The sequence below is a fragment of the Procambarus clarkii genome, chromosome 34, assembly GCF_040958095.1.
Source record: "Procambarus clarkii isolate CNS0578487 chromosome 34, FALCON_Pclarkii_2.0, whole genome shotgun sequence".
Classification (NCBI taxonomy): domain Eukaryota; kingdom Metazoa; phylum Arthropoda; class Malacostraca; order Decapoda; family Cambaridae; genus Procambarus; species Procambarus clarkii.
Genome location: NC_091183.1, coordinates 42,281,247 through 42,303,305, shown reverse-complemented (window position 1 = coordinate 42,303,305; position 22,059 = coordinate 42,281,247). Strand labels below are relative to the sequence as shown.

The 22,059-nt window shown below is 45.2% G+C and overlaps 2 protein-coding genes across 4 annotated transcripts in view; one reads left to right on the top strand and one right to left on the bottom strand.

Moving 5' to 3' along the window:
* pns (DENN domain containing pinstripe) overlaps positions 1–22,059 on the bottom strand; it is a 136,402-nt gene that overhangs the window by 102,921 nt on the left and 11,422 nt on the right. The gene's annotated exons all lie outside the window — the stretch shown is intronic.
* The window catches only part of Ndfip (Nedd4 family interacting protein), a 58,444-nt gene continuing 37,061 nt past the window's right edge, over positions 677–22,059 (top strand). The window contains exons 1-2 of the mRNA XM_069335943.1: positions 677–757; positions 14,538–14,795. Coding sequence (XP_069192044.1) covers positions 14,715–14,795 — 81 coding nt within the window. The 5' untranslated portion in view covers positions 677–757; positions 14,538–14,714. The remainder of the gene's footprint in view (positions 758–14,537; positions 14,796–22,059) is intronic.

Sequence of the window (22,059 nt, the reverse complement as noted above, 5' to 3'; positions counted from 1 at the left end):
TAGTATGGCTTGGTGGCTAGATGGCTGAGAAGCTGTCTTGGAAGTTGGCTAGTTGTGTGTTGGTGGATGACAGGCTGAACAATTATGGCTTGATAGTCGTAAATCCTACCGCCAATATTGTTTATATTTACTGATAGACGGCTCAATACTTGAGGACCTCAAATACCTGCTTGATACCTGCTTGATGGGGTTCTGGGAGTTCTTCCACTCCCCAAGCCCGGCCCGGGGCCAGGCTTGACTTGTGAGACTGGTCCACCAGGCTGTTGCTTGGAGCGGCCCACAGGTCCACATACCCACCACAGCCTGGCTGATCCTCATAATTTAAATATCCTCATAATGTTCTCCACCTGTACTTATGGAACCTCGAATCTTCACTAGGTCTAATCTACTGCATCACTTGTACCAATAACCTATAATTGCATTGTGCAAATTATTTAATTACATTCTGCGTGCAGGATAGGATCTCTCATACCTTACATTCCAGATATTTATCCAAGCTTGAAAGATAAGATGTTGTTACTAACTGTCGGGAATACGGCAGTTCCCCTTCCCTTACAAGCTCCCTAAACCACCCAAACCATCATGTGGCTCGTTTACTCAGTGACGCCACGAGCAACGGCGTCGCCGGCCAATGGTAAGGCGACGCGACGTCAAAGGTGGTGTCACGTGGACTAGGTGGTGGTCGGGGCAGTCGGGACCTGCCTGACCCAGGTGCTGCTAGGCTAGTCAGGGCTGGACCGTCCTGACTGGAGAATAGGTAAGGATTAGAGCTGTAGTTCAAAGGTTTGGGGTTATCTTGAGATGATTTCGGGGCTTTTTTTTTTTTTAATGTCCCCGCGGCCCGGTCCTCGACCAGGCCTCCACCCCCAGGAAGCAGCCCGTGACAGCTGACTAACTCCCAGGTACCTATTTACTGCTAGGTAACAGGGGCATTCAGGGTGAAAGAAACTTTGCCCATTTGTTTCTGCCACGTGCGGGAATAGAACCCGCGACGCAGAATTAAGAGTCCTGCGCGCTATCCACCAGGCTACGAGGCCCCTTCTTAATAATTATATTTGCTTGTTTCGCCACCGAACATATTTGCTACCTTACAGTTTTCTCCCGTCTAGTAATGGACTGCAAGTACCATTGCAAGAATAATTATAATAAGACTATATATTTAAAATTTACGTCTCCGTGGTGTAGTGGTAAGACACTCGCCTGGCGTTCCGCGAGCGCTCTGTCATGGGTTCGTATCCTGGCCGGGGAGAATTTACTGGCCGCAAATCCTTAACTGTAGCCCTCACAGTGTTCAAGAGAGAACTGGATAAGCACCTCCAAAGGATACCTGATCAACCAGGCTGTGACTCATACGTCAGGCTGCGAGCAGCCGCGTCTAACAGCCTGGTTGATCAGTCCAGCAACCAGGAGGCCTGGTCGACGACCGGGCCGCGGGGACACTAAGCCCCGGAAGCACCTCAAGGTAGCCTCAAGGTAGCCAAGGTAGCCTCTGTTTAACTCTACAGTAAAATGGGTACTTGGTTGTAACAACGATTTTTCGCGGCGGGGATCGTATTCCAGGGACCTGTCCGAAACGCTACGCGTACTAGTGGCTGTAATGTAACAACTCTTGTATATATCTTTAAAAAAAAAAAAAAAAAAAAAAAAAAAAAAATTTAGCGTTTCCGTACTTGTGTCGTCCACAGGGTCTTTACCATCTAGGCGAAGTACAGGTACTGAGGACAGGTACAGGCAGACGTAACAGTGTACGGAGCAATACTCTAAGTTGAAGCCCGCAAGTAATTTGAAAAGTTAACATTTGAAAAGCATACAAAGTGTTAGTCACAACCCGTACTGATTTTTCCCGAGTGATTCAAAGTTAGATTTGTTTGCTAGGTCAAGATAGGTCGACAGACATCATCAGCCATAGATTGACATGTTTCAGTTCTACGGGGAAGATATGATAGGAAGATTTGATATAGGATCCAAGACGTTATCTTGGTGAATGACTGGGTGTTTGTACAGATGTGCGCGTGTGTACCTCATTTGCTCTTCCTCCCCCTCACGCTCATTTTCCTTTCTCCCAGCTCGGATTTGTGGCAGGAAAGATCTTCTGTACTGTGCTCACACAATTCATATCAGCTCAGACCATGTCACTTTAAAGAGGTAGTGGGAGGGAAGGGAGGTAGAAACAAACGGACTTGTGAACGACCTTGCGCCTGGCCAGGGCCCACCACCCAACATAACACCAGGGAAAAACTCATCACCCACGCTGTGAGGGCAGCTCACCATCACCACCGCTGCCCCTGGTTACACATGGATGTCTGCTCTGGGTCTCTGGCTTAGTGTCTGGCTCGTGCCACATCTCTGTATAGCTTCTGAAGAGATGGCTGGATAATTGTTAGTCTTCAGATATTCCATTAAGATCAAAATTGTTCCATTATTTCTTACTTGGCTAGTAAACACTTAACACAATGCATTCGCTACAATGTCAGTCCAATAGGTTTGCAAACCTGGGTTTGCACAAACACAAAGTTTACAAATATTGTAAATATTTATCAATATTTTTTATCGAACGTATTATTCTCACGTTTTTTAACTAAACGGGTCGGAGGGGGATGAGCCCATATAGAGTTGGGGGTCGTTCTGAAGTGTCGCAGCATGTTTAGAACACTGGGAAATAGAACAAGGGCACACGTCTGAAAACTAACAATAGCGTCGGAAGAATGACTTCATTACGTCCCTCTGATCAGAAAAAACTTTAGGAGGAAGCAGCAGGACCCCCCCCCCCCGCAAAAAAAAAAATAGGGTCTCCCTTATTATATATATATATACACACACACACCCGTTCTTACAAGACATACAAACATTTCTTTCCTAAACAAAACGGAGAAAACATGAGCAAGATATTTTATAATACATGGTGGGAGGGGGGGTGGGGGTGTAGGACGGGGTTCAGACTGGATCATGGAGACAAACGCCTCTCCATTGACGTCTGCTCCCCACCATTTGCCACGAAGCCTCTTTTAATTTATTCCATTAGTAAAGGGCTTTCGGTAATTTCTTTTACTTGGCGAAACTCTGCAGCAAAATGGCCGTGAGGAAAGTAATATAAGTTTGTGGAGAGATGTTGGTAGTTGCAGGAGGGCGGTGGAGAGGCGGACGAAGGAGAGCCAAGGTTCTTGGCTCTCTTGGTATTGTGAAATATGTTAATGCCAAGCATATTTCACAATACCAGAATACAGCACAGTAAATGGTTATAAAATATTATAATTGTTATATAACTAACAATGTATGGTAATGCAGTATTAATGTTCCATTTATTAAAACGTATAAATAATTGAACTCGACAATTGGAGGAGGGGGGAAGGGGGGGCTATCCAGTAGTAACGTAAAAACCATCGTTACGAGAGTGTTATGCAAGAGGACTGCAGAACAATAACAAGTTACCAGTGATTGTAATAACAATGACAAGCGAGACAAAAGACAATTCACCACACGCCTACATACAACTTAAATGAGATAAAATTCACCTCGCTACAATACCTCTGGGAACACGTGCTGTAAAATTCAATGTTTTAGTCATTTCCCGGCTTGGCGCCTTCTTTTGGTAATTACTTTAGTCAAACTCCTATAGCTGTAAGACTTAAACGTGAGACATAAATCAACTTTACAGTCACAGCTGAATACAAATATGTGAATCAAAACGTTCAAGATATATTCTTTTTTAATATAGATATAAGTCTCGGTCCAAAGTTGGAGGGCAGGGGCTTGGGGATTAGCTTTACCCAAATTGGTATAAGGAATGGTCTGGGGTACGGGATGAACATAGGCTATTTGAGGTCGCCAGAATTCGAAAGGAAACGGTGTGCCAGGATCATTCAGTCCCCTCCTGTGAAGATTTTCGCCACTGCCTCTGTGTGTGTGTGTGTGCGCGCGCGTGTGTGTGCGTGTGAGAAATGTATGTAGTAGATATAGAGAAAAAAATACATTGGTTAGAAAGGCGGGGTCCAATAGTTAATAGCTCGATTCTACAGACACAAATAGTAAATGCACAGAACAGAGGCAGAAACAAATGGACATAATTTTTCACCCTGATGCTCCTGTTCACCTAACAGTAAATGGATACTTGGATGTTACAGCAGCTAGGGGATGCTTCCTGGGGATGTGTATGCGAGAAATATACATGTAAAATTCATAACGGAAGAAAAAAAATAGATCAGTTAGAAAGGCGGGATCCAAGAGCTAATAGCTAGATTCTGCAGACAGAAATAGTAGATACACCCCCCCCCCCATCCCTGAGAACGGGCTCTTGTGTAAGGTGATTTGAAAGACCCCCCCCCCGCCCCCCTCAAACCACCTGGATATGGATATTAGTGATGGTGTAAAAACATGTTATGGTTCAAATAATAGTCTAGGATAGTATCGAGCGGGTCGAGTTGTAACGGGGGTTGGGGGAAATAGCTCTATCTTGTCCATTATTCCACCCCCCAGTTAACTAACGAGGCCGGGGGAAACAGCTCTCTCTAGTCCGTTATCCCGTCCCCAGTTAGCTAACTATTCTAGAGCACTCCCAGAGTTCCTAAGGCAACCTCTCTGGTTCAACACCTTGTAACCTAGGTATTCGACTTCCTAGGTGCTAAGACCACAAGGCGCCGTCACTTGATCAGTTACCCGAAACTCTAGAGAGAACTCTAGAATACATAATCATTGCCACAAACGTATAAGAGAAAACGAAAGGAAAGAAATGAATAGTGAAGTAATTAGTGAGGGTTTGGGGTGAGAGGGAGAGAGGTGGGAGGGGCGAGGATGGTCATTAGTTGAAAGTGAGAGTTTAGAGAGGAGTGGAGGGAGAGGAGTAGATAGGTAGAAGGAGAAGAGTAGATAGTAGAAGTAGAAGAGTAGATAGTAGAAGACGAAATGCTGCCACCATCCATTCATGATCATTACATACAAGACAAGGAATGGAACTTGCCTGTATCACAAAATTCTCAAAGGATGTTATCATGAGTTCATTATTAGTATGTTCCCTCTGTACCATGTATCCATTCTAAACCATGAAACCAGTAATCACAGAGGCTTTCTCACCTCAACTCAATTCTCTAGGGAACACAGTGAAAGACCATTTAAATCATAAATTCAACAATTATATTTTTCATGATAAGTATCATAACTTAAGCAATCCAATTAAAATGTTAACGATTAATATTCAAAGTGAGTCATCCTCCAAGAATCTGAGAACACTACAACTGACTGCCCCTGATCATCACACAACACTTGTAAAACACGACCAAGTCACCTTAATGTTCACTCACCGAGGACTGAGTCTAAGTTGAATAGAGAGGGGAGGGGGGTGTCTGTAGCTTGACAGAGACTGTCTCGCCCCTGCCGGCCGACAGCCTCCCTGCTAGGGACGTCTTCTCTGCTCTCGTCTGCTGTTCTGTCTGTTAATGCTTCATGCTGGATAGCTCTCCGAGTTTATATTGGGGAACCTAGTAGCTAACTCCGCCCACAAGTAGATAGCCTCCGGCACTCTACCAAGCCACTCCTTAAACGTCGGCATGTTTGAAGGCTACCCGGCTCCAACTAAGAGATTAGTAGAAGCAAGGTGAAATTCGCATGATCTGACCTCAGGTCACTTGGGGTCATTAACGCTTTGAGGTGTGAGTTTCAGGCCGACAGACTGGCGCCTCTCAGATCTTTGTCTGTGACTCATGTACTCTATGTATGTATTAAACTAAACCAAACACTTTTACAGTGTTACAGAGTTCACTTGAAGCGTCGCCATGACGTAGTGGTGAAAATTTGCTCAAGTCTCTGACACGTACACAACAAATTATGATAACACGTACACAACAAATTATGATAACAAGTGGTGCTTCACATCAGATATTTAACGTTTTCACTTGCCAGGTGTTTACCGAGTGACCTACTTCAGTCTTCGAAGTAATTACTTTGTGTAGAAAATTATACATAGCTTTATTATTCATTAAATTCAATGTTGGTAATTTCCGCTACTGACCGAGGGTGGTAGCAGACAAGGGGTAAAGGGCCGCTACGAAAGCCAGTCCAATTAGGCAAGACAGGCCAGGAAATCCCACCCCAATTAGCTAACAGTGTACAAGGCCAGGGCTGTATGCTTTAGGAGCCAAGACCAACACAACCACATTATCCTCTACAACAATCCATTCAAGGAACACCTCATCCATTATATTTTTTTTCATCAGTAGATTAACGCCACAAGTGGACGATAATCCACCAAGTTTTTTTTTAATTTTGCCCCGAGGGGCGAGTTTATTGGGCAGCGCCACTCATCTTTTGAGTGGACATACCGCCATAGCAGCATGTACAACACTCCCCAATAGGAAGAAAACCCGCTGGGTTGTTCATCCTGTCATCCATTTGTTGGGTAAACCTCCCCTCCCCTGTCATCAGTCTCTTCCAGTCATTAAAAACATTTTTACCTGTTTGCGCCCCATCCAAACATCCCAGCCCTTCTCTCGTATTTAAAATTAACATCGACAAATTCATATCCTAAAACATTAATTTTATTAAATATTTGTATGATACATCCCTAAGATGAACCAAGTTTGATTTCAGCATCATGTCACTAAGATGAATCACGTATGATCAGAATATCCTCACACCCCCTAAAATGTCACGCTTGGCCACAGCATCCTCACCCCCTCCCTTCAGAAACGGGTCCCATCCTTCTTCCTCCCACATCCTTTCCAAGCTCTTTGGACATCAAAGCGAAGGGTCCCACAATCCCGGATGACTCTTATAAACGTCTATTGGCCTGAGAGTTCACTGACCTTTAACCTGTGATCTTCGTCCCGGTTACAGCATCCACAGCCTGGTCAGCAGAAGGCGGTCCTTCTACTAGAATAACTAGATTATATTTTTTAACGGGGTAAATTATTCGCCAAGTTATAGCAACGTGGTTTCATACACAGGCGCAAAATAACAGAAATCGCCGCCTACTCGCTCCCCCTCTCTCCCCTGACCTACAGAGGTGTCGGCGTTTGGTTGAACCCGAGAAACACTCCTCCCACACGGGCCACCGGTGGCCAGTTTTAATTATTATTATTATGCACCTCATACCCATCTTGTGGGCGGTAGTGGATAGGGCTGGAACACTCGCTTCTAATGTTTTTCTCCGGGCAATAACCTGGACTGACCAGTGGGCGACCTTCCCATCTCTACTACCCACCCTCTCTCTAATTTGTTCTATCTCGGTATTTTTACCACCTTTCATCCCCCTCTCCTCCTGTATGTACGTTATCTCCTTCCATTGTCCTCCCTCCTCTGTTCTTTTTCCTCCTTCCAGCTCCCTTCGCCACCCTCTTCTCCCTGCTTTTCCTCGTCCGTACCCTCGTGCCACCCCCCACCCCCCTCCCCCTCTCATTACTTTGTCGCTACCAGTAGGAAGGCTGGTGTCGTACGAGGTGTCGTGGAGAGTGTCGTGGAGTGTCGTGGTGGGACCTGAGGAGGGGGGGAAGCAATTACCAGTGTTGCCTAATGGTACTCGTTCACACTACCATTACATGTCCGCGTCACCTGGCTGTCAGCCTTCCCCTCTCCTTCCAACACTATTTCTTGTTTACGGGGAGGAGGGGCGCAAAGGGAGGAGGAGAAGCAAAGGGAAGAAAGGAGAGGGAGGGAGAACATGCGACTCTGGGATGGGGGGGATGATGAGGACGGGGGGTAAAACTATTCAATGGTTGTGTACATGAGGAGCTGGTAAAGAGGAAGAGGCCACACCAAAGTCTACAGTGAAAGAAATGGTGCATGAATACATGCTATCCCCCCACCAACACTGGCTCAACCACCTCCACACTACCAACCACCTCCTCCATACCGCGCCACACTAGCACATTATTCAACCCATTATTAGGCGGGCAGCGACAGTTTATTCCTCATTAATGACAGTACAAACGAGTAAGAAATGCAAGAAAGCAATCATATGCAGCACGGACCATCTTGAGGTTATCTTGAGATGATTTCAGGGCTTAGCGTCCCCGCGGCCTGGTCCTCGACCAGGCCTCCTTTAAAGTAGGTGCATCCTCCTCGACCAGACCATAAAGGAACTTGGAGCAGAGGTGCTATAATAACCTCTTTCACGCAGTACTAATAGTACCAGAAGGTTGTTACAAACATACCTAGTACAGTACTCTAGAAGTCAGAACTATGTAGTCACGGTGTTCACACAGCTTGGAGTAGCAGAGAAGGTCAGGGAGGAGGCGGGAAGGGCAGTGCACATCCTCCAGGCCGGGTTATCTCAGACCTTCACATGGCTTTCATGCATTAACACAGAGTAAACAGCCACCTCGGGCACCACGTGGGAGGGGAAGGTGCTCCCCGTCGGGGAGGGGTAGTGCGTCACTAGTCTCGCTACCACCACCACTACCACCATCAGCGTGACTACCTTCACCACACCAGCACTACACGTTTACCACCACCACTGTCACAACCTTCAGCACCACTACACTCACCATCAAGGCCACCACCCCACTCTCCACCACCACAGTGGCAGTGCTGCAGGTTCTCCCAGGGCTATACTACAGAATATCCAATGAAGCCTGCCGTTGACCCTCGCACTCTAAACTCACGCTTCCTCTTACCCACTCCCTGACTGGCCTCATCCTTCTCAAACCAATATATAATCCCTTTACCATGATATTCTTGTATTTTACTTGGCAGTCGGTTCTGAGAAGAGTTCTACTCCCCGGCTTAGGGCCAAGCTTCACTTGTGATAACTTGATCTACAAGACTACAGCTTGTAGCGGCACGCAGGCCCACATATCTATTACAGCCCGGCTGATTCGGCACTTCTAATTGTTTCTTGAACACGTTCACTTTTGTTGACCAGACCACACATTAGAAGGTGAAGGGACGACGACGTTTCGGTCCGTCCTGGACCATTCTCAAGTCAATGGTCCAGGACGGACCGAAACGTCGTCGTCCCTTCACCTTCTAGTGTGTGGTCTGGTCAACATAATTTAGTCACGTTATTGTGACTCATCGCCTGCACGTTCACTTTTGTTCCCTCAGTATTTCTAACATTTGTTGGGATATGGAATATCCGTGGACCTCTTGATATTCGCAGTGTTCCCCCTGTGCCTAAGGCACCTCAACTCTTCACCCAGTCTATTCTGCAATCTAAAACACAAGCTAGTAAGTAAGTCGTCTCGGTTCATCTGTGGCAAGTTAATGTTTAAAGTTGCCTTTACTTCTTAGCTCGCTCTCCAGACTCTAGGGTACAACAAACCCTCGTGTACATGTTCATTTAGTATTGAATAATAAAAACATGGAGTTACATTAGTAGGACTAATGAGAAACACTTGCATTACCTGGCGCACTATCTTAAAATTTCGGAGAGGAGGGGAAGAGGAAAATGGTGGGGGGAATAGGAAGGTGGGGGAGGAGGGAATAGGAAGGTGGGGGAGGGGGGTATGTATCATGGGAGAGAGAGGGCAGGCACCCTTTGCTACCGCTCCTGTTATACATTAGGAGGGAACAAGGGACCCCATTACCAAGGGCATGCATCCACTGTAACTCATACACCACCACCACCACTATTCTCATTCAGGCTAATACAACTACTCCAAATGCTCCCCTACCAGGAATATGCCTAGAACGAGTGAGACTGTTGCGTGACACACACACACACACACACACACACACACACACACACACACACACACACACGTACGTACTGACCTAGTTGCATTTACGGGAATAAACTACGGCTCTTGGTCCCACCTCTCAACCCATAATTGACTGCTGTGTGGGTCCCAGAGGATACTGAGCTGTCATAGCTACACTTAAAGCTGTGTATGGGCTTTGACTCCACCAGTTCACTTCTTAATACATACCTATGAACTTTCCCCAGTTTCGTTTTAAGTATAACAAGATAAGGGTTCCAGGCTAGTGCTGTATATAACCAAACTGGCCCGATATGAATGATACACGTGATCCTGAAAGACTCCTGTTCAGATTCCTTCTACAACACAACCTTCCGTAAGCAGCTGATTTTTTTAGCATCACCTAGTTAGCTTTTTTGACACACTGTACTCCACTTCATATAGTCTAGGTTAGCTATACTAATGCAGATGCACCTCATACATTAATAAAAAAAATACGTAAGCAGCTGACGATGTTCCTAAGATGTGTGCTTCTGGCGACAGATTTGGTCGCCAGAAGCCCACATCCCAGTAGGACACGCCCAGTGGGACACTTCTGGCGGTGGTGTATGATATCAACCAAGCATTTTTCTCTATCAGATTCCTGGAGGATTTCCTCTCCCGTGTGACGTGCCCGGCCGCCTATTCTATGTATCCAGTATCATTACTGTGCACTTGTTCGAGTTGAACTATAGCAGCAAGTTGAAGGGCCATCTTTCATTTTGTCCAGGTCATTCTGTAATTTTTTGCAGTCTTCCATTGTGTATATATCCTCAATTTTAGCATCATCGGCGGACATTAAGCGGAAGGAATCTATCCCAGTTAGGCTAGGCGGTAAAACAACGGTTTCACTTCATGCAGGTCGGCGTTCAATCCCCGACCGTCCAAGCGGTTGGGCACCATTCCTTCACCCCTGTTCCATACCAAATCCTCATCACATCAAAGTGCTATACAGTTGTAATGACTCGGGGCTTTCTCTCGATAATTCTCTTCCCCTGTGGTCAGTCGTTCACATATATTAGGAATAGGATTGGCCTCAGAAATGACTCTTATGGAACGCCATTGTTGACATACCGGCACTCGAGGTCTCTCCTCTCACTGGGTTCTCTGCTGATTAATGAAGATTAAGCCACCAAAGAGGTGGCATAGGCATGAATAGCCTGTAAACAGTCGGCAACTCTAGCCCATAAACAACTACAGGGAGCCGGTGGCTGAGCGGACAGAACACTGAACGCGTGATCCTGTGGTCCCAGGTTCAATCCTGGGCGCCGGCGAGAAACAATGGGCAGAGTTTTTCACCCTGATGTCCCTGTTACCTAGCAGTAAATAGGTACCTGGGAGTTAGTCAGCTGTCACAGGCTGCTTCATGGGGTGGAGGCCTGGTCGAGGACCGGGCTGCGGGGACACTAAGCCCTGAAATCATCTCGAGATAACCTCAAGATAATCAGCAGAGGTACAACCTTTATCCACTTGAGTACCTTCCCTGTCACTCCTGCCTATTTTTCCACTGTTTACTCCTCTCCTGTCGGGTACTGCGTCGTTCTGACAGTCCAAAAGAATACAGACCGCCGAGCCTTCTATATCTTGTCTATCTCAGTCGCCCGTTTATAGAATTGCCATGTTTGTGAGGTAAGAGTGATCATCTGTGAAACCATGCTGCTGTTGTTATATAAAGGCCCTTTTCTCAAGTTTTATTATTTCTCTCTCTCTCTCTCTTATGATCTATACATAACCTTTCATTATATATAAGGAACAAAGGCCCGTAGTTAATGCCTCTTGTCTGTTTACCTTCTTGTATACTGACACTACAATGGCTCCTTGACTCGTAAGGAGTCTTCCTTTATTTCCTCGCACTTTTCCTCTTGACGAACCAACCTTTTAAACTCCTGTTTTTCTTACAATGTGAATTTTGTGCACACATAAAATTCTGCAATTCCATATAATTTTATACAAAATTCCGCAATTCCCGGGTGCGACAGGCATCCTCGCGCCACATACTCCAGCCTTCGTAAGAAAGTGTAAGAAAACGTTAAGATACAGCAGAGGGCTGGAAACTGTCTCAACGCAGACAGAATCCTTGGGCAGGATATTAACAAAAAAGTTTAAATGGCAACCATTAACTAAAAAAATGAGTTCTAAATTGTCAGAAAACAGCAGCGACGCCGACTTGATCACCCATGACAGGATCCCCGCAAAATTACTTGTAATACACTTTTTTGTTTTAACTTGCCGGGGAGGAAAGTCGGGGGGGGGAGGTAGGGACAGGGAGGTGGTGGTGGTGGTAGGGACAGGGAGGAGGAGGTGGTGGTGGTGGTAGGGACAGGGAGGAGGAGGAGGTGGTGGTGGTAGGGACAGGGAGGAGGAGGAGGTGGTGGTGGTAGGGACAGGGAGGAGGAGGAGGTGGTGGTGGTAGGGACAGGGAGGAGGAGGAGGTGGTGGTGGTAGGGACAGGGAGGAGGAGGAGGTGGTGGTGGTAGGGACAGGGAGGAGGAGGTGGTGGTGGTGGTAGGGACAGGGAGGAGGAGGTGGTGGTGGTGGTAGGGACAGGGAGGAGGTGGTGGTGGTAGGGACAGGGAGGAGGAGGTGGTGGTGGTGGTAGGGACAGGGAGGAGGTGGTGGTGGTAGGGACAGGGAGGAGGAGGTGGTGGTAGGGACAGGGAGGAGGAGGTGGTGGTGGTGGTAGGGACAGGGAGGAGGAGGAGGTGGTGGTGGTAGGGACAGGGAGGAGGAGGTGGTGGTAGGGACAGGGAGGAGGAGGAGGAGGAGGTGGTGGTGGTAGGGACAGGGAGGAGGAGGAGGAGGTGGTGGTGGTAGGGACAGGGAGGAGGTGGTGGTGGTGGTAGGGACAGGGAGGAGGAGGTGGTGGTGGTAGGGACAGGGAGGAGGAGGTGGTGGTGGTGGTAGGGACAGGGAGGAGGAGGTGGTGGTGGTGGTAGGGACAGGGAGGAGGAGGTGGTGGTGGTAGGGACAGGGAGGAGGTGGTGGTGGTGGTGGTGGTGAGAAGGTATCTGTACCCGGAAACACCTACCAGCAGGCGCAGCAGCTCAAAAACGAAGTTATTTATTTAACTACAGGAAAGAGTCGAGATTACACACACACAACTGCCAACGACTACCACTACCGCCAAATCGTTAAAAACACCCGCCGAGAATTTCAACACAATGTAAGGTGAACATTGTGGATGAGATGCGCATTCAACGGAGCAAAATGCATCCTAGCTCAGCTGGGCCTTACTGCTTGATACACGGAAGGAGGCTACAGGAATTAAACCTCGGGTCACTGGAAGACACAAGTTAGAGAGAAACATACATGATTACCACTTGCAATATTCTCAGGGGAATTGATAGGGTGAATAGATAGGCAATTTAGCACGGGTGGGTGAATATACAGACTATTTAGCACGGATGAACAAATCCACAAGGGCCGTGACAAGGATTCGAACCTGCGTCCGGGAGCATCCCAGACGCTGCCTTATTTAGCACGGGTGTACACGAACACGGGGGCACATTTGGAACAATCGACTTGAGAATGGTCCAGGACGGACCGAAACGTCGTCGTCCCTTCAATTTTCTAGGGTGTGGTTTGGGCAACATTTGTTAACTTCGTACTAAAAAAAGTCATAGAAATTAGAAAGATTTTCAGTGTTATACTGAACAAATGCACTACGCAGTGATGCGGTAGCCCCCATACACAGTTTCAAATGTACATCCGTGTAAATTAACAGTCTCCGTGGTGTAGTGGTAAGACACTCGCCTGGCGTTCCGCGAGCGCTATGTCATGGGTTCGTATCCTGGCCGGGGAGGATTTACTGGGCGCAATTCCTTAACTGTAGCCTCTGTTTAACGCAACAGTAAAATGTGTACTTGGATGAAAAAATGATTCTTCGCGGCAGGGGATCGTATTCCAGGGACCATAGGATTAAGGACTTGCCCGAAACGCTACGCGTACTAGTGGCTGTACAAGAATGTAACAACTCTTGTATATATCTAAAAAAAAAAAAAAAAAAAAAAAAAATACATATGATAGAACCCAATAGGCTCAACCTGTACACCAGTTGATTGGCAGTTGAGAGGCAGGAGCAAAAACTCGAAGCTCAACCCCGCCCTCCCAACTCAACCAGGTGATTACAACTGAATACAAATTCTCAAGTGCAATATTAGTGTCACTACAATTGTATGATAAATTCATTTTAGTTAATTGATAACTCATTTACAAGAGTAAACAAAAGGTAGCCGTCTTAATAATATTTAGGAACGAGGCAAGTTTGGACTACAGGGTCTTTAATATTTACTACCAAAATAATCCAAAGTGTTACAAGTGAACTACTGCAAAAATGAAAAGCGACAATCTCCCACTAGATATACAGAAAAGTCCCATTCAATCACGACACACATGTACGTTCAACAATACGTACAGTCAATACATACAAACGTGCAAATCAATCAGACAATATATACAAGGGTGTAGAGAATCAGACAATATATACATGGGTAGAGCAGAAAACACATGTATATACATTAGTAGCATATTATCCAAATCAATGTAGAAAACGTATACGAAGTTAATCTGACTGCAAAAAACAACTGAGAACCCAAAGTTCCTCGTGACCTTGCCTAGCTTTGTCCGTTTATTTCTGTTATCCTTCCAGTGCTTTTGCCTCGTGCCCCCCCTCTCACCTCCCCCCCCCCCCCCCGAGTCACTCCTACCAGCTGGAGGTCAATTACGTACACTGAAATGGCTCAATTTTCCCCGGCACTCGGGTCACTTGCTCGCCAAGTACACCCCCACCGTCCCCCACCACACCTCCCCAGCCAGGCAGCGACCTGACAACACCAATCAGTAACACAAGAAGAAGGGTCGTTTTCTCCCCAGGAGGCAATTATGTGAGGGGGCTAAGTGGACGCGAGGGGGGGGTAGCAGAGAGAGGAAGGTGCGTGGTATAGAGGACCCACTCTGGCTACAACTACCGCCGCCATTACATTCGCCACAACACTCACCGACCACCACACTAGCTACAACCACCGCCACATTCGCCACAACCACCACCACATGCTCGCCACCGCAGACCAGAGAGTTGAGGACGAGGATGGACGTGGATCGCACCAGCGGGCACCTTTAAACTATTATCTGGTAAGCTCACTGCCCGTGAAGCTGGGGTTGGGAGGGGGGATTATGGGACAGAAGGGAAGGAGGGAAGTGGGTAGGTTCAGGACAAATGGAAGAGAGCGGAGAGAAGTGGGACAGCCCGCCTACAATCTTAACGCTCCCTATATTCAACATTTATATAACGTGTCTTACAGGTTATGGGAGCATAAAGATATACGGTTGTCAATACCTTGGTAGTCCAAGTCACCGAGGAATTTTGCCAGATATATTTAAAAAAATAGATGTGAAACAAGTTTTCCAATTATTCTGAAAAACAGTACATTTTACTAAAAGTTGAATGACTACAAACTTAAAATTTGGATAGTACGGATTTACTCGCTGTTTAAGAAGTCTCCACGAACCGTTAAAGGTTTTCGATACATTACTGTATTTACTAGTTTCCAGTTTTATTAAATTATTTATATGAAAAGTTTGGAATGAAATATTTACGGTGGAGGAACACTCAATCCAGCTCTCACCTTTGCTTTATCAAATTATTCTGAGACACTGCAATGGCTATTTAATCCATTTCTTAAATTGATGGGATAACATGGAAATAAAATTAATTTAATTATCAGCGGAAAGCGCCAAGCTATTACGACTTTACAGCACTTGGAAGGGGTCAGGATAAGGATTTGGGATAGGACGGAGGAAAGGAATGGTTCCCAACCATTCCTTTCTGCATGACTGCGACTGACTTCAGAATGACTGCATTCTGTCGGACCAACCGGGCTGTGGTGGGTATGTGGCCTTGCGGGCCGCTCCAAGCAACAGCCTAGTGGACCAAACTCTCAAAAGTCAAGCCTGGCCTCGGGCCGGGCTTGGTGAGTAGAACCCAGAACCCCATCAACCAGGTATCAACCAGGTATCTGCGCGTCTATTGCCACACGGAGTATTTTGTCAGTGTAATGATTTTAATAATATCTAGAAATACCACTTCTTCCAAATAAATGCAATAAAAAACAAAAATAATATCGTGTTTGAGCCCCAAGACTGCATCTCTGGTTAGTTCAGTAATATATTATGTACCTCCATTCCTATCCCCTGGGCGGTGGTGGAAGGGGGTTATTTATATACGCACATAATAAGTACATGAATCCAAAGTCGACACGTTAATTATAAGCGACTCTTGTCATCCTTGACTGGTCTCGGCTTCCCAAGGCGTGTGACGGGCTTCTGTCTGAAGCAAGGCACAGATATGAAATAATGGTGGGAGAGGAGACAGATGGAAGAGGTTAAATGTGGGGGAACAGACGCATGATAGAGGATTGTGTTAGAAAGAAAGACCAAATTGGGAAGGGAAGAGGATGGTCGAGGAGGGAACAGAGGAAAAAACCGATAGCCTGAAAAAAAATGGGAGAGCACAAAACAGATAAAGTAGTAGGGAGAGGGGCAGGGAGCTGATAATGGAGAGACGGGAACTGGAGCTAGGATGAATAATGCGTAGGGGAGAAAATGGAGGGAGGTGGGATGACGGAGAACAGGGCGACAAAGAAAGTGTAGAGCGGGTTGCAGTGGATGGTAGGCTGCGGGGTTAGTTATGTTCATTCCTGATTACGAGACCGTCTGTAAAGGCAGACGATAAGCTGAATCATATCACCTCTTGCTAAGCACTTTAAAACTTAAATAACTGGCAATATATTATCTCGTAAGAAAAAGAAATGTTTGATCTTTATTTGTATATATTGTAGATAACACTATATCCAATGAAAACGAAGTATAGTATGTGTTATACGCGAATATATAAATGATAGCCTTTGTTAAGAAAGGTTATATATGCAACGTGTCATTTTAATTTAATCAATCGCATTTTTAACGGAATAGAATAAACCGTCAAAATTGCGAGGTTTTAGTCAAAATCAAAGCGCCGTAATATTGACGAGTTTCAAGCATCGGACTTGATAGGTTAAGCGGGTTGCTTAGGTTCGAATGTTTCCGGTTAGGCAAAACAATTGCATTTTTACGGAGCGTCAGATGACGAGAACGGACTCTGTATTATAACGCAGCTGGCCTGGCTCGACAACCTTACAGACCAGTCAATACAACCCAGTTGTGAAAATACAGAGAACAAAATTACCAATTCTCAAAATATAAAATGATCACAACACTGAAATTTCAACCGGGTACTAGGAATATATAATTTTCAATACACACGGGATAATCACACTAACGTGACTGCATCAATGAGAAAATCCGTAGGAGCCGTGACCTACGGATTTTGTCATTGACACATCACGTTAGTGTGATTACTCTCTGTGTATTGAAATACGAGCGTCGGAGGTAGAACATGCCTTGAGTGAGCCAAAGTGCATGGGGGACTTGTGTGAAAATCCTGGTTCAGCTTCAGTGAAAACCTCAGGAAACCCTTGTGAGGTCAGTGGAAACCTCAGAAAACCCTTGGGAGGTCAGTAGAACTCTAGAGTTCAAAAATCCTTTTGACCATGTTGGGGTCTAGTTGCTAGCGTGTGCGCGTGGGAACACCCACCACATAGGTTCGAACCATCGTTGCGGCTCCTATGGATTTTATAATTTTCAATAATATTCAGCATAATTTAAGCCTCTTGTGCACACTACCTTCTAAAAAATCTAGATTTTAGTGAATTAGGAACTACTTACAGCTTTTACACAATAAAAGATCAACATCCATTATACTTTAAAATAATGGAATATAGGAATGGGTAAAACCTAGTACAACAAACGAGGAAATAGAATAGCAAAGGCCACAACTACCAGCCAGCTCTAACACGCTACAAACACTGCTCTTGTAACCATCAAGGCTGCAGTGTACTGCCACTCAGTACTGATTGATGAAGATTAAGCCACCCAAAAGGTGGCCCGGGCATGAATAGCCCGTAAGTGGTGGCCCTTTTGAGCCATTATCAATATAAATAGATGATACTGGAGATCCGTGGAGGGTGCGACTGCGCCCTGCGTGACGGGAGATGTCTCCCGTGCACTCAGTACTCGCCCTCTTGATGTTTTAGATTCAGCTACTCGGAACAAAACGTTCCAAGAAGCACGGGCTATGGTCAGCCCGTAGTGGACTGGTACAATTACTCCATCCACATGTCTGTACCTAAGAACAGCAGCAATGTGACGACAAATTTCGCTGTTACAACAGTTATGATACTTTAAGTTAGCAGCAGGTGTCTAACTGTAACACCATCCCTGTGTTTATTAATATTTAACCCCATAAATATATCTCCACTCTTGGCCCCCACAATATATCAAATTACCTCCTTAGTCGAAAGTGGATTAAAGAAGTTGATTCACCTTTGAGAATCATGACCAAGTCCTGAGGGAAGTGGAGGATACCCAGTTCCACAAGCTAGCACATCAGTAACCCCAATACATCCATCTTTATTATTATTGTTGTATGGAACTTAGTACTTTATGTACTGTACTCTGCTACTTAAGTACTATATGTACAACTACACCCTTGAACATGGTTTCTTAGTTGCAAGAGTCCCTTCATGAACCACACGTACTGGCACCGCTGTATCATCGTAATACTGGTATCATTATGTATAATGGAAAACTACAGTACAGGAGGAAAGTCAACCTCGTCCATTGTAAGGTTAAACCCATACTGTATGACTGCCAGTATACTACTGTATAAGCCTGTATAACAGTTCTATTATTGTTTAATTATTCTAACATTACGCGATGTTGTGTGAAAAGCAATAAACTTCGCTCACTTCTCAAGAAAATCTTAAGATAAAAATTAAGTCAAATATAAAACTTGGGTGAAGTTGGTAGTCAAGGGCGAGGAGCACTCGAGGGAAGCTTAGCACACGCCAGCCCCGTCAGGAGAGGCTTGTGGGACCTCTTCTTCACTTGCCTTATGCCATCGTCTCCATTTTTCTTCATCCTCTTTACCAATTCTTTAATTTTATTCCTTCCGTCTAAACGCCTTAAGTGAATCTTGCGTTCAGTAAAATATGAGAGTTCTTCCCTATTTCTCCGAGTAAAATAATCAACTTGTAAATATAAAAGTACATGTTTCCACCTCGCCTCTGAACCCGGTTATTTCCTTTGAAGGTTGAGGGCATTTTTTTGATTTTCACAACGTTCACTCTATACTACGTTACCTAAAGGTACCGAAACTTGTGCTACCGGGAGTTTAGCTTCAGCTCATGGGTCCGTCCCCCCCCCCTTCAACCTTAAAGCAAGTCCAACACTCCAATAACCCCAATGCAAGGTATATCAATTATCGTTAATATTACATTTAAATCATAAATTTAAATCTAAATATTACATTTAGTTGAGAAACTAGAATTGTTTAGCCTCGTACATCATACCTTTTTTTTTTGCTTTGGAACTAATCTGAAGGCATACCTTCAAAGTGTTCAAACGTGCAATGCGTATTTATATGTAGTATATGTGCGTATACGCATACATGTGCATACGCACATACGTTTGTATGTTTGTAATTTTATAACGAGACACTAGGAAGGGAAGGGACGGGAACTATCAGGGGGGGGGGGGGAAGCGCCAAGCCACTGGGACTAGATAGCACTGGGACCCCTTCCCAGTGCTATCTAGTCCCAGTGCTATCTATCTAAGGATTTTGGGATGGGACGGGGGGCGGGGGGAAGGAATGGTGCCCAACCGCTTGGACGGTCGGGAATTGAACGCCGACCTACATGAAGCGAGACCGTCGCTCTACCGTCCGGCTCAAGTGGTTGGGCACCATTCTGAGGTTGGGCGCTAGGAACTAAACCTCACATCACGCCACGCTGATCTGCTACCCAATGACAGAGTTGACCTCCAGGACGAATTGCTTGGGCTCGTCAGAACCAGCCAGTCATTATCCTCTTGAGTCACCCACCCTTCCCCCCACATACACTATCTAGATGCAAGTGCTTACGTTTCACGTCCACACTGACTTTTATACTCGATAATAATAATGCTGAGGCTATCGCTACTGATGTGTTAGCTGTTGTTGTTGTTATAGATTCAGCTACTCAGAACAAGTTCCAAGTAGCACGGGCTATGGTGAGCCCGTAACTTACCTGGCACAGGAGCGGGGCAAGAAGCACGGGCTATGGTTAGCCTCGTGGACAGGAGATGTCTCCCGTCTGATGTGTTAGCAATGCTCATCGTTTATCTTGTGGGGGTTTGGGGGCTCCGCTACCCCCCACCTTCAGCTCTATCTCAACATATGGGTTGTCTGTTGGTTACCGGCAGTGATTTCACTGGTGCTTGCCTGGTCTATGAGGCTGTTTGCCTTTGTTGTGGGCTACTTAGCATCACAGCTAGTCTGTGTCGTAGCAACTGATTTTAATTTGAACGCGTTCTTGTTCAACTTTCATTGCCTATGCTTTTCAAAATGATATTTATTTTCAGTCAATATTAATGATGCTAACGATTAAAGAAAACATACCTATTCTAAACCCTGATGCCCCAGTTACTTTTGAACGCTTCCTATGATTCCACAAATATTAAACGTATCTGGATCGTATCTGGTGTGGGTTCTGGAGTTCTACTCTCAAACGATGGGATGGGATGCCATCCCATGGGATGTCTGGGATGCTCCCGGACGCAGGTTCGAATCCTCGTCACGACCCTTGTGGATTTGTTCTACTCTCAAAGCCCGGCCTAGGGCCAGGCTTGATTTTGATAACTTAGACCAACATTGCTCCTCATTGGCTGTATTCTGCATTTCCTTCCATATCGTTGTTGTTTTAGATTCGGCTACTCATAAACAAAAGTTTCAAGTAGCACGGGCTATGCTGAGCTCGTAGCGGACTTGTGTGTACCTTCCATATTGTTCGCTCCAGAATGTTGCTACTTTACTGTGCAAATTTAGGGCCTGGACTTCCAGTATTTTCCATTTATATATATATTTATATTATATAATATAATATAAATTTCTATTCTCCCCGGCTTTGTTTTGGTTTAATGTTTTCTTTATACTTTACAGTGCAGGCACAAAGTTGCTGTTACTGATGGAAATTATTATTTATAGAATGCTCAAGGATACGACGCTCCACCAACGGAGAGAAAAACAAGAGGATGGTGCAACTAAGATGTGATCACTGTGAAAGTCGAGGGTCGTATTTGATCGCTCTCTCCCTTAGGCTACTACACTATGGTATTATCACTGTTGGTCGTGACATTGCTATTCTCTCGCAGGATTTTACTCTTGGTCTTCATAAGTTTTGATTATATAGGCGTTTCAGTCTTTTAAAAATTTAATTTATGATTTAGTAAATTGAAAATATATATTATGGCAGGAGTAAAATGTTGTGTAACCGTCGATGCTTAGTCATTTTTGAAAACGATAATTGCCAACTTGGAACAATATTGTCAAATTCATACACAGGATTGTTTCCAGCGTCAAACTTGTAAATTATGCAACTATTTCCGAATCAAGACCAAGAAGATCATCATTTATGGAACTGCGTGCAATGTAGCAACATTCACTTTCCCTTAGTTTTATCTTGTAAACTTTCCTAAATGTAATATATTGAGGAGGGAGGGAATTTATTTTCATATTAGATAACCCAGGTAACATTTCACAAATTATTTAGCTTCATGACTGATTTACGAGTAGTTAGGAACCAGTGGAGCACACACACAGGATGTTGTAGTGCAGAGGCTTCCTAACCTTAGTCCCTGTAAGGGACCCAAACCCCGGGCCCCCACCAGGTACATGACGCTTACCCGGACACACACTCACGCCACCGGGATATCCTGGCTTTATTTTTATACTGTAAAAGAAAACTATTTTGATTTTTCCCATGCATATTCACAAAGTATATCAAAAGCCGATTTTAAACATCTCTCAGGCCTTAAAGCTTTGAGACCTAGGCAAACCACTAATTATTTATAATCTGTAATCCTCCCTAACAATATAAATATCCAACTCTTGTCTTAATTATTTATTCTACTTTTCCTAAATGTGCTACAGACGTATAATTTATATCTGTAAGAGAACGTCTGTCTGTCTATCCGTCTACCCAAGGTTGGAGGTCAGACGCTTGGGGAAACAGCTTTGCAGGGGAAATGGTATGCAGTACGGGACGGACACGGGCTGGTCAGGGTCGGCCTAAATTAAACACTAAGAAATAGCAATTTTCATGGAGTCAAGGTGAAATATTTTGTTTCCAGATAAAATTGTTAATGCTTCGTACTAAATTTTCTGAGAGAAGGGGGAGAAAGGAAGCAAGGCAAGAGGGAGAAGCAGGAAAAGAGGGAGGGGAGGAGAGGGGGAAGAGGGGGAAGCGAGAAGAGAGAGGGAAGC